This window comes from Octopus bimaculoides, chromosome 22 (assembly GCF_046866305.1).
Source record: "Octopus bimaculoides isolate indiv1 chromosome 22, ASM4686630v1, whole genome shotgun sequence".
NCBI classification, from domain to species: domain Eukaryota; kingdom Metazoa; phylum Mollusca; class Cephalopoda; order Octopoda; family Octopodidae; genus Octopus; species Octopus bimaculoides.
In genome coordinates this window covers 24,461,681-24,476,743 of record NC_142949.1, presented here as the reverse complement: position 1 = coordinate 24,476,743, position 15,063 = coordinate 24,461,681, and the positions used below count along the sequence as shown (strand labels likewise).

At 35.2% G+C, this 15,063-nt stretch overlaps 1 protein-coding gene across 1 annotated transcript in view; it reads right to left on the bottom strand.

Annotated features, from left to right (window-relative positions):
- LOC106880038 (uncharacterized) overlaps positions 1 to 15,063 on the bottom strand; it is a 455,047-nt gene that overhangs the window by 355,906 nt on the left and 84,078 nt on the right. Inside the window, exons 25-33 of the mRNA XM_014929839.3 lie at positions 13,537 to 13,613; positions 12,947 to 13,010; positions 12,009 to 12,221; positions 11,587 to 11,698; positions 9,635 to 9,743; positions 5,921 to 6,075; positions 5,599 to 5,714; positions 3,423 to 3,569; positions 884 to 1,058 (exon numbers count right to left, since the gene is read on the bottom strand). Of these exons, the coding sequence (XP_014785325.3) occupies positions 884 to 1,058; positions 3,423 to 3,569; positions 5,599 to 5,714; positions 5,921 to 6,075; positions 9,635 to 9,743; positions 11,587 to 11,698; positions 12,009 to 12,221; positions 12,947 to 13,010; positions 13,537 to 13,613 (1,168 nt within the window). The remainder of the gene's footprint in view (positions 1 to 883; positions 1,059 to 3,422; positions 3,570 to 5,598; positions 5,715 to 5,920; positions 6,076 to 9,634; positions 9,744 to 11,586; positions 11,699 to 12,008; positions 12,222 to 12,946; positions 13,011 to 13,536; positions 13,614 to 15,063) is intronic.

Below are 15,063 nucleotides of genomic sequence, written 5' to 3'. Positions count from 1 at the left end.
CACTGACACTGACTGACAGTATTTATAGCTACTAACACATACCACTTATCATGTGGAAGGGGTGTACCATTATTATGATTACCCCTATAACAGGCGTCCATAACATTTATAATTTGTCTCAAACAATTGAGATCCATGTGATTCCTGTTTAGATTGGATTAATTGATATCTGAAAGAGCAAGGAGGACAATACGAGAATTTCAGAGTGTTATACTTCTGGGAGATGAGAAAGATTTAATTATGTTTGGTTCAGTGTCTCATTGCAAAACACATTTAGGAAGGCAAAAGACATAGAAGCTGGCCCATTGATATGGATATGGGGTTTGAAACGGGACAACAATCATTTATTTATTTTATATCCCAATTTGTGATCAATAGCTCATTGACCAGTCTCTGCTTCATAGCATTTCTGTAAGCAACAGTGACAAAAAAGCTTCTTACATCAAAAACAAGGAATCTTGTCCATAGACCATAATATTTCTTTGGTTTTCTTACATCTTTATAGATTGTTTCAGGATATACACAGAAATAAATGCAAATAGAGATACACACAGATATGTTTGAGGCCTGACACAGTACTGTAGCTTGTTGGATCCTGTCAAATCATGCAACTCATTCCAGTATGAAAAACTGACATTAAATGACAAATATAGGCTTAACACAATTTCTACTTTAAAATTTTTCTTACATACTTTTCAATGTGAGGCAATAATAGGAGCTTTTGCCTTAAGAGTCACTTTAACTGAACCCCAAAATCACATGATTGTGAAGTAAACTCCTCAACCAAACAGCATACATACATTTGTTGCTTTCACTGCCACTTGTTAAGGTTATATATTTGTTTTTTTTTTTTTTGGCAAGAATCAATTGTACAAAAGCTTACCATTTACGCAGGTACCATGGCTTTGACATCGGACAGCAGGACAAAAATGTTGTGTAAAATTTAATGGGAGTTGACCGCCTTTAGTCCACAAACTTATATCGCTCTGAACGACTAGTTCACATTGTTCCTTAATGCTTTCGCTTACAATATATGCCCACTTGGTATCATCAGTCATCTGCAAAAATAAAATAAAATGAAATAAAAAAACTGAAGCTATAACTATATTGATCCACACTATCAAGTGCTAAAGATTGCATTTTCTGTATCTGTTATAAGAATTGTTGTTTAGCACCGAGTCTGCTCTAAGCAATCAGACCTATGATGGAAAGCATTCCAATCATAACCAATTGCCCATTTCTAGAGAAGTGCCACAGTAAACCCAAGATCATACTATCCAAGGTGTTGTTCTTTTCTAAGGTGGTAATATGTGATTTTAGAGGGATTAGGCAGCTGTTTATTGTAAACCAAGTGACTAAGGTTGGAGACTCCATTTAGGGGTTTATCTAACAGGTACCTTATTCTTTAGCTTTGGCTTCTTTCTCTCATTGCGGGTGAAATTTCAGAGAAAACTGTGCAGAATCTTGTCAGTTGGATATATTGTTGTTGGAAGATAGACTTAATTGCATGCTTTAACACCACAGCTCCATCTGCAGCAGCTGCTTTTAATGAAGTTCACTTTGTTGCAAGCATTCCAGTCAGAACCCTACTGTTTATCTTTTACCAGCCTCAGATCATATGAGGAATACCTTCCTTCTCGTTAAGTAAGATTTCAAAATCCAAACTTTATCTATAATAATAAATGTGAAATTCTGTCTGTCCATTTGTCTCAGTCTACATTTGCTCTAAATAGACATATTATAACTTTTTGGAATCAGGATGATTCTGGGATGAAAATCTGCTCTTCATTTGGTTCTTGAATATCCAGCATTTGGATCAGGTCTGGATGAGGATTTGTTATATGCTAACAGTTGAAAATTCAAATTTTAAAAGCTCAAAAAATTTGTGAACTTACAAGATTTTCATTTGAACTGAATTTAAAGTAATACCATATTGGTAGGGTACCAATAAATGTTTTATTATTATTGCTTTATTTAGTTTATGGCTGTAGGACCAATTAGCCCATCACAGGAGCTAGCTTAAAAGTCTGCACAAAGTGTAACTTTTAAGGTAGTCTTATTCACTTAGCATTACATCACCTTCAAAGTATTCTCCATTTGAAGCAATGCGTTGGTCCAGGTGTGTTTTCCACTGTTTGAAGCAGTGCTGGAACTCTTGAAAGATGATACCTTGCAAAATGATGCCTTTTAATGCTTCCATCATTTCTTTCTTCACCTCTTCTACACCTGAGAATTCCATTACACCTGCTTTTGTCACCTTCAAAAAAAAAAGGTGTGGGTAAACTTTTAACTATTCTTACAATTCATGACATGCGTTCAGTCATGACTGCTTTTGATCTTCCATGAGGAAGTGAGGCACAAATTTTGCTGCAACTTTTTCATTCACAATTCCTCACTCAAAATTCGTTGGCAGAAGCTCCAGGACACACCAGCCATATCATCAAGTTTGTCAATTGTTTGGTGATGGTCCTCCAAGATCAGTTCATGAATTTTTATGATGTTTTCATTCGTTCAGGAGGTCCATGGTCAGCTTGAACGAGGTTGGTTTTCAAGCAACAAGTAACCATTCCTAAAGCATGGAAACCACTCATAAACTTGTGTTTTGTTCATGGCAGCATCCTTTTAAGCAGTTAGAAGCATGACAACTGTTTTGGCTGCTGTTTTCCCAAGGAAAAAACAGAATTTCATGGAAGCACACATTTCCTTTGTTTCAGCCATCACAAAATCAATGATCAGGGGAAAAGCACTGTAAAACAAAGACACACCACATGGGAGTATGATCCCACTGGACAACACTGGTTGGCAAACTGATACCTGATTGATGCATTAAGTGGTTTCTAGTGGCAGAAGCCTGAACCACAACAGGTTTGTCTCAGAGAATGCTTCCTGTTTCTTTCAGGCATACAATGTTCCAAAAACTGATTTACATTGTCGAAAATATATCGGAATGAGTCAAAATCCTAAAACAGAACTAAAATCTCCCCAGTATATTACTGATTATTGTACTTGTATCATAGATTTTATTTTTCTCAATTTTGATGGAATGAAATGCAAAGACAAACCCTGATAGAATTTTAAGCCCAGAAATCACAAAAAAAACAAAACAGATGCAACGTTGCAATGTGTTCATTCTTCATCAATAACATACTTGCTACCACTTGGAAGACAAGCAGCCACTGCCACCCCAACCCCAACACTATCACCACCACCACCATCATCAAAGATCAATTACCACACCACCACCATAACCACCAAAGAAACAATATTGTAACTCAGTGTCTTTTAAAATAAAACCATCAGAGTCACTAGAACACAACAACAACAAACTAAAAGAAATACATATAATCTAGACCAGGATTGCCCAGGCTAGTAATAGAGACACATTTCTCTGTTTTACATCTTTGCATTAGATTCAAACTTACCTGAATGTCCTCAATACAGGATTTTATACCTAATTCATAGTAAACACCTTTGAGAGACTTGCAGCTGGTAATTACTTTATATGAGCGTCTGCACGTGTGTTCAGCATCAATGAATATCATTCCACTCTTTGTTGGCCAAGTATATGTCTAAAATGAGAAATCACATTAGCAATAAACAAATTTGAGATTTGCCAGAAAATTAATTGGTTAAACACAAATGTTCACACAAATGCATCATCATCACCATCACTTTTTTTTGTCTGCTTTTTCTCTTTTTATGCTGTCATGGGTTGGACGACACTTCTTAAGGCAATAATCTAAGGCTAGGGAGCCATTCCTGTTACCAATCAATCCTTCCATTTTTTTCAAGGTATCTTTTGTATCACTCAGTCCTTTCACATCAAACTGTTGATAAAGAGACACGAGGACAGCTGTATAAAGAAGCCCTGGTTCCTTAAAGTGAATGGAACTTGTGGAAGATAGAAACCCAGAAAGATATGGGATGAAGTAGTGAGGGCTGATCTCAAGATGTTGAGCCTCACAAAAATGACAAAGGATAGAGAAGATCAGAAGTTCACTGTGTGTGAGGAGATTGTCTATCACAGCAATAGTGAGATCCAAAAAGCATTATGTTCATACCTGTTCATGCTAGGTCCTGCTCCTGTACCCAATCTGCTCCCACCAAGCACTCCCACATATCTCGTCCTCTTCCCACCCAACCTTGTATCACTCTTCTATGACAGTACTTAACTGCTGTCATTGCATGTGAACAGAATCAACACATATTTCATTCCAATCCTTTTTGGCACTAACAGTTACCCACTTTTTCCTCCCAAACTACTTCCTTTGAAACCTCATTTCTCATTCCAATTATTATCCCTCTCCACACTACTTTATGCTGGTCATCCCTTTTTCTGTACCTTCAGTTATCTTTCCCTCCCACCTGAACTACATCTTAGGACTGCCATACGCTATCTTCAACACCTCTCAAAGGTGCTATGATTTTTAATACATCCTTCAATCTGTCATTCATGATCCCCACTGTCAGTGTTGCCTTATTTACTGAAATTTCATTTCAACAGAAGTTACAACAATATGTCCTTTTGTTGAAATGAAATTTCAGTAAATTTCTATATCTTTGTGCAGCTGATGATTGCTCTGCATTTTACATTTAATTTAATGTTCACATTGCTTAAATAAATGGAGTCGCATGAAACGATCGTACTGCATTAACTTTGGATATCCTTGTTGCTTATTTTGATTTTATATATATATAATTTCAGGCCTTGTGCCTACAATAGAAAGGATTATTAGCAGTGGAGGTGGTTGCTTCAAAAGTATAGCTGTCAAGGTAACACTGGGTTAGAGAAGGTATTACGTCTGCTGACAACAAAGGTCTTCTCCTGCAGAATGACAAGCAGATTGTACCTTCAACCATTAGTACTTAATTTTCTCTAATTTCACCCTTTGTTTAGTACCAACTAAAACGCTCTCAGCTGGGCCACTTCTAATAGCATATCTTCCACAACATTTTTTTTCCTTTCACCAATTCATTCTGGTGTGTCAATAATCATCACTCTCATCTATTCCCTTCTTCAATCATCTGAGTCAAAATATGCATTCTAAGTAAATTGGGTACTCTTTAAATTTACAATGCACTCCATCTCCTGGTGGAGCTGGTGCTTAGTGTAGCAAAGCACTTTTTCCACCCCATGCACCTTCAAGAGAGACAGGTAAGTGATTAAAAGAAGAATAAGGTTCAGAGCTACCTTTAGCTCTGTCACACTGAGGGCTATTCAACTTCCCTAGTATTGGTTCCACAAGAAAGTGCACGCAATACTTTGTAAAAAGGATAGTAAATGAGAAAGTTTAATGTTGTGAGGTCTCTTTAGTCCTATCAATCTGTCTGGTGCTGCTATCATGGGAAAATGCTTATAGTACACTGTGTAAAGTGGATGGAGACAGGAAAGGCATCCAGCTACAGAAACCAAACCAGATGACATGAGTCCCAGTCTAGGAGAATTGTGGTACAAAATGAGAAATGATTTGGACAGTCATGTCATGACTAATGTATACTAGCAAGGGAAGCAGATATAAAATGATGATCAACATTACACACACACAAGCACTCACATTTATGTTACAGACTCACATTAAAAACATACATGTTGCTTACCTGGGGAACATATGTTTGATCATAAGCGAATGGAGGATCTAGCTTCAGATTAACTATCTTCAAGCATTTAGCAGGGAAAGTGAGTCGTTGCAACATGTCCCTTGTGATATCTTTACCTGAGTTAATAAGGAAAATTATTTTTTATTCACTAATGTAATTAGAGAATATTTTCTGACCAAAAGATTAGTAACCTAGTATTATAGCTCTTTTGTTAACCTTGTTCATACCTGAACATGGTCAGCAACAGAGGCCTTAGATATAAAAATATATGATAAAAGGAAATAATTTATGTATATGAAAAACTAGAAAAATAATCTCTTACCACTATTTTCAAATGGACAGAGAAATGTGTCTCTATCATTAGCACAAGTGCCACTTCCTGATTTGCAAGAGCAATACAATGGTAGTTCATTTATTTCAAAATCTTCCTTTCCTTCTGGGCAGAAGCCATTATAGATTGTGTCTTTTGGATCAACTCTGCAATATTGATAGAAGGTGTGTGGATTAATATAGTTAAATAAGTGAAACAAATGTGGCTGTGGGGTACGGGGCTTGCTTCCTATCCACAAGTCCCACTGCATGGTACCTTAAACAAGTGACTTCTACTTTAGCTTTGGGTTAACCAAAGCCTTGTGAGTGGATTTGGAAGATGGAAACTGAAAGAAGCTTGTTGTGTATGCTTATATAGCGATCAATTTAAACAAGCATTCATTGAGTTTATTCCTCTCCCACTTCTGTCACATTCAAACAATTCACACATAAATATAATGCATTATCCAACAACAATGAATTTCATACTGACAGGGCAACCAAAGTGGAAGAAGAGTACATCTAGGTACACTCACAGATATTTTTATTAATGCACAAACAAAAACAAAACAAAACAAAACAAAATGCTTTCATTTTACAGTTTTCAAGAAAAAAGAAAAGCAACTGCTGAATGTTGCATTTTTTATGTAATTTTCATTGTTGCATGGACACTTTTTTCCAACAATTTTTCAGTCAGACAGACCGGCAAGTAAGCTTTCGATCGCACCTGCACTTCGCCGGCGGAACTACGCCGGCCGACCGTCTTTCCGCCGCCCAGTCAATTGAAATAATGATAATGATAATAATAATAATAATAATAATAATGATAATAATAATGATAATAATAATGATAATAATAATAATAATAATGATAATAATAATAATAATGATAATAATAATGATAATAATAATAATGATGATAATAATGATGATAATAATAATAATGATGATAATAATAATGATACCTGGACACGACAAGATCCCCAATTTCTGGTTAAAACACCTGCCAGCAATGCATAAAAAGCTGGCAGAAAACTTTAACAACATAATAGCAGATCCAGAGACAATGCCTGAATGGCTCACAAAAGGGAAAACCATCTTAATCCCCAAATCCACGGAAACGGAGAAACCACAAAACTATAGACCTATAACCTGTCTCCCTACGATCTACAAAGCCTTTACTGCAATAATATCGCAGAGATTGAGTAAACACCTGGAAAATAACAACCTGTTTCCAGAAGAGCAGAAGGGATGCTGCAAGGGCTCATACGGCTGTAAAGATCAATTATTGATCAATAAAGCCATAACTGAAGACAGCCGCAGAAAGAAGAAAGGCCTCAGTATGGCCTGGGTGGACTACCAAAAGGCTTTCGACAGTGTTCCCCACACGTGGATTCTGGAAACACTAGCCATAAACAAGGTGGCACCAATTATCATAAAATACATAGAGCACTCAATGAACAAATGGCAGACAGTGCTACAGCTCCAAACAAAAGAGGGACTTGTGAAAACGAAAGCCATCCCCATTAGAAGAGGAATATTCCAGGGAGACATGCTCTCTCCACTCCTGTTCTGCCTGGCACTCACACCTTTAACAGAATTGCTAAATAGAACTGGATGCTGTTACAAATGCTATGGAAAAACAGTCAGCCACCTTCTATATATGGATGACCTAAAATTATATGCAAAAAATGACAAAGAGCTAGAAACACTACTACAGACAGTACACGGCTTTACCAAGGAAATAGAAATGAAATTCGGATTAGAAAAATGTGCCAAAGCAACCCTGAAAAGAGGAAAATTAGTTAAAAGTAGCAATATAACACTAGATAAAGCCAATGAAATAAGAGAACTAGACGAAAGCCAACCATATAAGTATTTAGGAGTCAATGAACTAGATAGGATACAACATACACAAATGAAAGAAAAAATAAAGAAAGAGTACTATAAACGAGTTAGATCAATACTAAAAACAGAGCTCAATGCTAAAAACAAGATAATGGGTATCAAAACTTTAGCTGTCCCAGTTATAAGCTACAGCTACAACATCCTTAACTGGACACTAAACGAACTATGTAAAATAGACAGGAAAACAAGAAAAATAATGACAGGATATAGGATGCACCACCCAAAATCTGACATAGAAAGGCTATATATACAATGCACAGAAGGTGGCAGGGGTCTTATACAGCTAGAAAACTATTATAAAATAACCACTATAGGACTGCAAAAATACCTACTCCAGAAGCAAGGGAAACTAATACAAATAGCCACAAAACACGAGCAAAACAAAAAACTGTTTTCAGTATTTAAGGAAGCTGACAAATACAAACAAGAAATCAATCTACCTAACAAATACGAAGAAGAAGAAGAAACAACAAAAGCTATAAAACAAATGAAATCCAAACTAAAACTAGAACAGCAACGGACCATGATAAAACGATGGCAAGAAAAGCCCCTACATGGTAAATACTGGGCTAAACTAAATGCGAAAGAAATAGACAGAGAAAAATCCCAGCAATGGCTGAGAAGCTCAGGACTCAAAGCAGAGACTGAAGGATTTTTAATTGCTGCACAAGACCAAAGCCTCCCCACCAGAAATTACCAAAAACACATAATGAAAAGAAATATAACAAGTAACTGTAGAATATGTGGAGATCGACAAGAAACAATAAATCATATTATCTCTGGCTGCCCAGTCCTGGCTAAGAAGGAATATATCCACAGACACGACAGAGCTGGGACCTATATACACTGGAAGCTATGCCAACATTATGGAATAACAACAGAAAAAAGATGGTATAAACACACGCCAGAAAAGGTCACAGAAAACGAGAAAGCAACCATACTCTGGGATATGCCAATACACACAGACAGAGAAATTAAGGCAAATAGACCAGATATAGTTGTCAAAGATCATGAAGAAAAAAAATGCTTTCTAATTGATGTATCAATACCAGCAGATGACAACGTTTCTCTAAAAGAAATGGAAAAACTTTCAAAATACAAAGACCTGGAAATAGAGATAACTCGAATGTGGAATCTAAAAACAGAAACAATTCCTATCATAGTAGGTGCCTTAGGTATAATAAAAAAATATTCAGACAAATACATAACAAAAATAGCAGGACTTACAAATATATATAACATACAGAAAATTGCACTACTGGGTACTGCACACATCCTACGCAAAACACTTTCAATACAGTAAACATAAGAGAACCACAGCAAACCACAGCACATACCCAAGGCGCACAGAGCTGCGCTCGGTAGTGAAGTGAAAGCACGTTATAAAAATAAAACTACTGAATAATAATAATAATAATAATAATAATAATGATAATAATAATAATGATAATGATAATAATGATAATAATAATAATAATAATAATAATGATAATAATAATAATAATAATAATAATGATAATAATAATAATGATGATAATAATAATGATGATAAAAATAATGATAATAATAATGATGATAATAATAATAATGATAATAATAATGATGATAATAATAATAATGATAATAATAATGATGATAATAATAATGATGATAATAATAATAATGATGATAATAATAATAATAATAATAATAATAATAATAATAATAATAATAATAATAATAATAATAATGATAATAATAATAATGATGATAATAATAATGATAATAATAATAATAATAAACAACTGTCTCCTCCTCATTAGCACCAACTTTCACTTACCGCCATGCCAAAGAGAATGTATCTGGTCGCAGTCCTTCGCCTTTATAAACAGTGCCATCAGGAAGAGTTAAATCATTGCTTTTGTCATCATCAAAAGTTCCACATAAGCCTGTAAGAAATTGCAATAAATTGTGAGTCATGCATGATACCATTAATAAACTAAGTGTAATTAATTTCATTAGCATTATCATAAGCCAATGAGGGGCTTCAATGCGATTGCTTGACCAAGAAGAAATAGGAGACAATTCCACCTCCACCAGCTTAAATATGAACACATTGAACTCTGCAGTCATAGATATAATCTGAAAAAGTTGTGGTGGTCATGGCTGGAATAACTCTGATTTTCAGGTTGACGTGGGGTCAAAACAAAAGCAACATCATTATCATGACCACTAGTACAACCGTTATGGTCATCAGTATCATTCTTGAGCTGATGACTCAGTTAGTGAGTTACTTGACACAGCAGGCAAATTTCCCTCACCAGTTATATCCATTTAATTTTTTATAAAATATGTCAGAGCCCATTAAGTAACATAGTTGTAGATAGACTATGCCAGAATAAAAGATGGAGGAGGCATCATCATCATCATCATTTAAAATCCCCTTCCCATGCTGGTATGTATTAGATGGTTTCACTAGAACTGCAAAGCTGGAGGGCCACACCAGGTTCCAGTCTGATTTGGCATGGTTTCAACAGCTGGGCGCTCTTCCTAAAGCCAACCACTCCAAGAGTGTAATAAATGCGTTTTACATTCCACTGGCACAATTGTCATTTAAATGCTACTGGCAACAGCCATGACTACAATTTTACGGGTGCCACCGATATAACACTGACAATTGCCATGACTATGATTTAACTTGGTGTGACAAGTCTTCTCAAGCTAAAATTCTGATTCACTTGTCATCACCTCCGTAAGGCCCAACATTCAAAGATCATGCTACTGGCAACAGTCACAACTATGATTTCATAAGTGCCATTTACATGACACTGGTAACAGCCATGACTACAATTTCCCTTGGCTTGATGAGTCTTCTCAAGCACAACACATCACCAAAGCTCTTGATCGTTTGTTATCACCCCCATGAGGCCCAATATTCGAAGATCATACTACTGGCAACAGCCAGAACGAAAATTTTGCTTGGCTTATATATAGTAAAATAGAGCTTGAAGAAAAACAGGTGAATATCTCAGGGTCTCATGACAGTGGTTGGCAGCTGTTTCATCAATTATGTGTACAAACCAATGCATAAAGAGGAAACATGAATTGAAACAAAGGACATAACATGCTGTCCTGCCCAAGAATTGAACCCACTACATAATGAGCACCAACATTCTAACCATGGCATAGCAATGGCTGGAACACATATAATTATAAATCTGTGGATTGGTGATGAGCAATAATAGTAGCAGCAACAATAAAAGCAAAAAAAAACAAAAAAACTGTTGTCCTCCTCCTCCTCCTCCTCATGATCATCATCATCATTTAAACATCCGTTTTCCATGCTGGCATGAGTTGGATTGGTTTGACAGAAGCCGACCAGTTGAAAGGCTGATCAGGTTCCATGTCTGTTTTTGCATTTTTTCTATGGCTAGATGCCCTTCCTAACACCAACCACTTTACAGAGTGTACTGGTGCTTTTATGCAGCACTGGCACAGGTGCTTTTTACATGGCACCAGTACTTACAAGCCTGCAAAATTAGGGATGCTCAGTTGGAGAGGGTTGCAGGGGACAAGCCAACCTATTTGCTTCATGTGTCTTTTCAAGCAAGGGAAGCTGGCAGAAGTCTCGATATCCCTTCTCTGAGTCTTGTCTGTAGATCTTTTTTTTTTACCACTTTGTCTCAAATCTTCCTGGGTCTACCCCTTCCACATGTTCCCTCTACAATTACAGATTGGCACCTCTTAATGCAACTGTCCTCATTCATATGCAAATAAATGTTAGAGACTTACCTTCAGTTTGACCAAAATCAGCCGCTGATGGCTTTATCCAAATATTAATGAAGTCAGTGATATATGTATTTGATGGTCGGATGATCACCCTTGTTCCAGTTGGTAAAGTTATCTGCAACATTAAATACAAGTAGAAAGATAAATTTTATTCAATGCAAAGATACTGAACAGTATAGACATAAAGGATAAAATCCTTTTTTCTTTTTAAAAGTAGAAAAATTTGTCAGCAGCCAGCCACGAGGATCAAACTCACATCCCTCTAATATCCGTTCTGAGAAATCATTTCTATTGATTGTCTTAGGTGAACTGACAACTCTCAGATGCAATGTCTTTTCCAGACTTTGTTTTTAAAACAACTCTCACTTTAACCAAGAAAAAGAGAAAAAGGAAAACAATCAGAAAATATGAATTTTCAAACTTACCACAAATTTTCGGCCTTCATCATGGATGTGAATTTTAAATCCAGGGGTCAAGGTTCCAAACCGATACATCTTAAATGTTATTGGTTCATATGTTGAAGTGACCGCGTGGCTTGCATTGCATTTGCTGACAACAAAAACATCATCATTAACTTTGATGGCCACAGCACAGTTACATGAAGCATGTCCATTGCATGACCGGTAAAATGCCCTCACCTGTAAGAAAATAGTAAGAATAATATGGTATGTAGTAGGCTAGTAAATGTGCATACTTGGGTGCACAAATGTATATATGTATACGTTGACATCTTGGGAAAGTTACATCCTAGATTGATCTGCATAGCATAAAATGTGTCATGATGCATCATAATAATTTGAGTTGAAGAAACAGAACAATAAAAAAATTATATCCAACAATCAACAGATGCAGTTGTCCAATCCCAGACAAAATCAAAACATTAGTGTCTCCATTGTTACTTCACAGTCAAATTTACACCTGAACTCAAATTATATTTACACATTCGTCACAAATAAATGCTGCTTCCTTTATTTTTAAACTGTTTTTTTTTTAATACCTTCCTTCAAAGACTCATACATCAAATTTGACAGGAATGTAATTTTCATAAACTGATATTTTTTCAGCTCATTACGTTGTATATGTTAGCTTCCAATTATTTTATTTTCTTAATATATGCTTAATACATGAAGTTAAATTAAATAAGCAGTAAGAAAAAATGTATTTATCACCTATTTAATGTGACAGTAATTAGAAATAAACACAGACTCCTTGGATCTTCATGATTCAGAAAAGTATTATTTTTCAAACAACATAATTAAAATTGTTATATTAGTGTTTGGAATTTGTATAGTTTTCCTCTGAAAATTATTTCTTTTCTCATAATTCCATAAAAAATTAAAAACTATTGAACGTGAATACTTACTTCAAATCGTAGTGTTTTGTGTTTGTACAAAATGTATTCTCCTAGATAGAAGTTGTTATAATATCTGAAGAAATGAAAATGTATACATTGAAAAGACATATTACACAAAGTAGCAGAAAACCATAAAGAGGGAGGTGTTGCTGTTATTTAATATATACATGTATAATTAACTCTTTCTGTTTCTGTAAGAGTCTAATGATTTTGATTGCAAACTTTTCCTGTCTAATTATAATATGTTTTGTTGTGTATGGGGGTGTAATGTATGTATGTGTTCATGTGTATCATTTGAGCAACAATAAATTTGTTTATGTCTCCTGTAGACAAAATATCCAGGAGTTCAGTGGTTTTGTGTGTTTTAATATTAGTAGAGTAACAGTCTTGTTTGTGAAACAAATTAAAATATGGCATCAAAAAAGGCATCCAGCTAGAGAATATTGTCTCAAACAGTCTTGTCCAACCTACACCAGCATAGAAAAAGTGGATATAAAACCAATCATAATGATGTTAGAAATCTGTTTCTGTCTGAATATAAAGTCTGAATATCAATCTTTTATTTTATTATATTAACAATTAAAGAACTGTATCCTTACCTTCCATCAAATGTTGTCATATGGGGGTCATTCAGTGACATGCACACGGCTGGTCTGTCCAAATCAATCACAGAAAACTTAAAAATATAAAAAGAAAGTGTTAACATAAACATGTGTGGAGTTTGGGAGTTTAGCATAGTTTTTGCTTATAATAATGACACTAGCCAATTATTTTAAATAAAATCTAAACAAATAAAATCAGGCGTGGGTGTGTGGTTAAGAAATTTGCTTCCCACCCACGTGGGTCTGATTTCAGTCTCACTGTATGGCACTTTGGCCAATGGCCTTCTTTTATAGCCTTTCAACCCTTGAGGAATTTGAATACTGAACATAAAGATGGTCAAAATGCTGTTAAGCATCTTGCCAGGTGTGCTAATGATTCTGCCAGTTCACCACTTTAATGATAATAATAATAATAATAATAATAATAATAATTATCATTATTATTATTATTATTATTATTATCATTACTATTATTATTATTTCAAATTTTTGCCACAAGAGCAGCTTGGGGGAAGTGGAGATGAGTCGATTATGTGAGTGTTCGACTGGTACTTATTGTATCAACCCTGAAAGGATGAAAGGCAAAGTCGACCTCAGCAGAATTTGAACTCAGAACATCACGACAAGCAAAATACCACTAAGCATTTTGTCCAGCAAGCTAATGATTCTGCCAGTTTGCCACCTTAATAATAATAATAATAATAATAATAATAATAATAATAATAATAATAATAATAATCCTTTCTCCTAAAGGCACAAGGCCTGAAATTTGTGGAGAGGGGACTTGTCGATTATATCAATCTCAATGTTTCACTGGTACTTAATTTATCGACCCAAAAGGATGAAAGGCAAAGTTGACCTCAGCGGAATTTGAACTCAGAACATGAAGACAGGTGAAATACTGCTAAGAATTTTGTCTAGCAAGCTAACAATTCTACCAGCTCAGCACCTTAACAATAATAATAATCATCCTTTCTACTAAAGGCACAAGAAGTGAAATTTTGGGGGAGGGGATTGGTTGGTTACATTGACCCCAGTGTTCACTAGTACTTAATTTATCGACCCCAAAAGGATGAGCAACAAAGTTGACCATTACAGAATTTGAACTCAGAATTTAAAGATGGGCAAAATGCCGCTATGCATTTTGTCTGGCATGCGAACGATTCTGCCAGCTCATCGCCTTAATAATAATAATAATAATAATAATAATAATAATAATAATAATAATAATAATAATAATAATCCCTTCTATTAAAGGCACAATGCCTGAAAGTTTGGGGGCAGAGTTAGTTGATTACATCAATCCCAGTGTTTTACAAGTATTTAATTTATTGACTCCCTGCAAAGGACAAAAGGAATTTGAACTCAGAGCATAATGGCAGATAAAATACCACTAAACATTTCACCCAACATGCTAACAATTCTGCCAGCTTGCTGTCTTAATAATAATAATGATGATGATGATGATGATGATGATGACAACAATAATAATAATAATAAAGTGATTGTAATAGAAAATAAGAA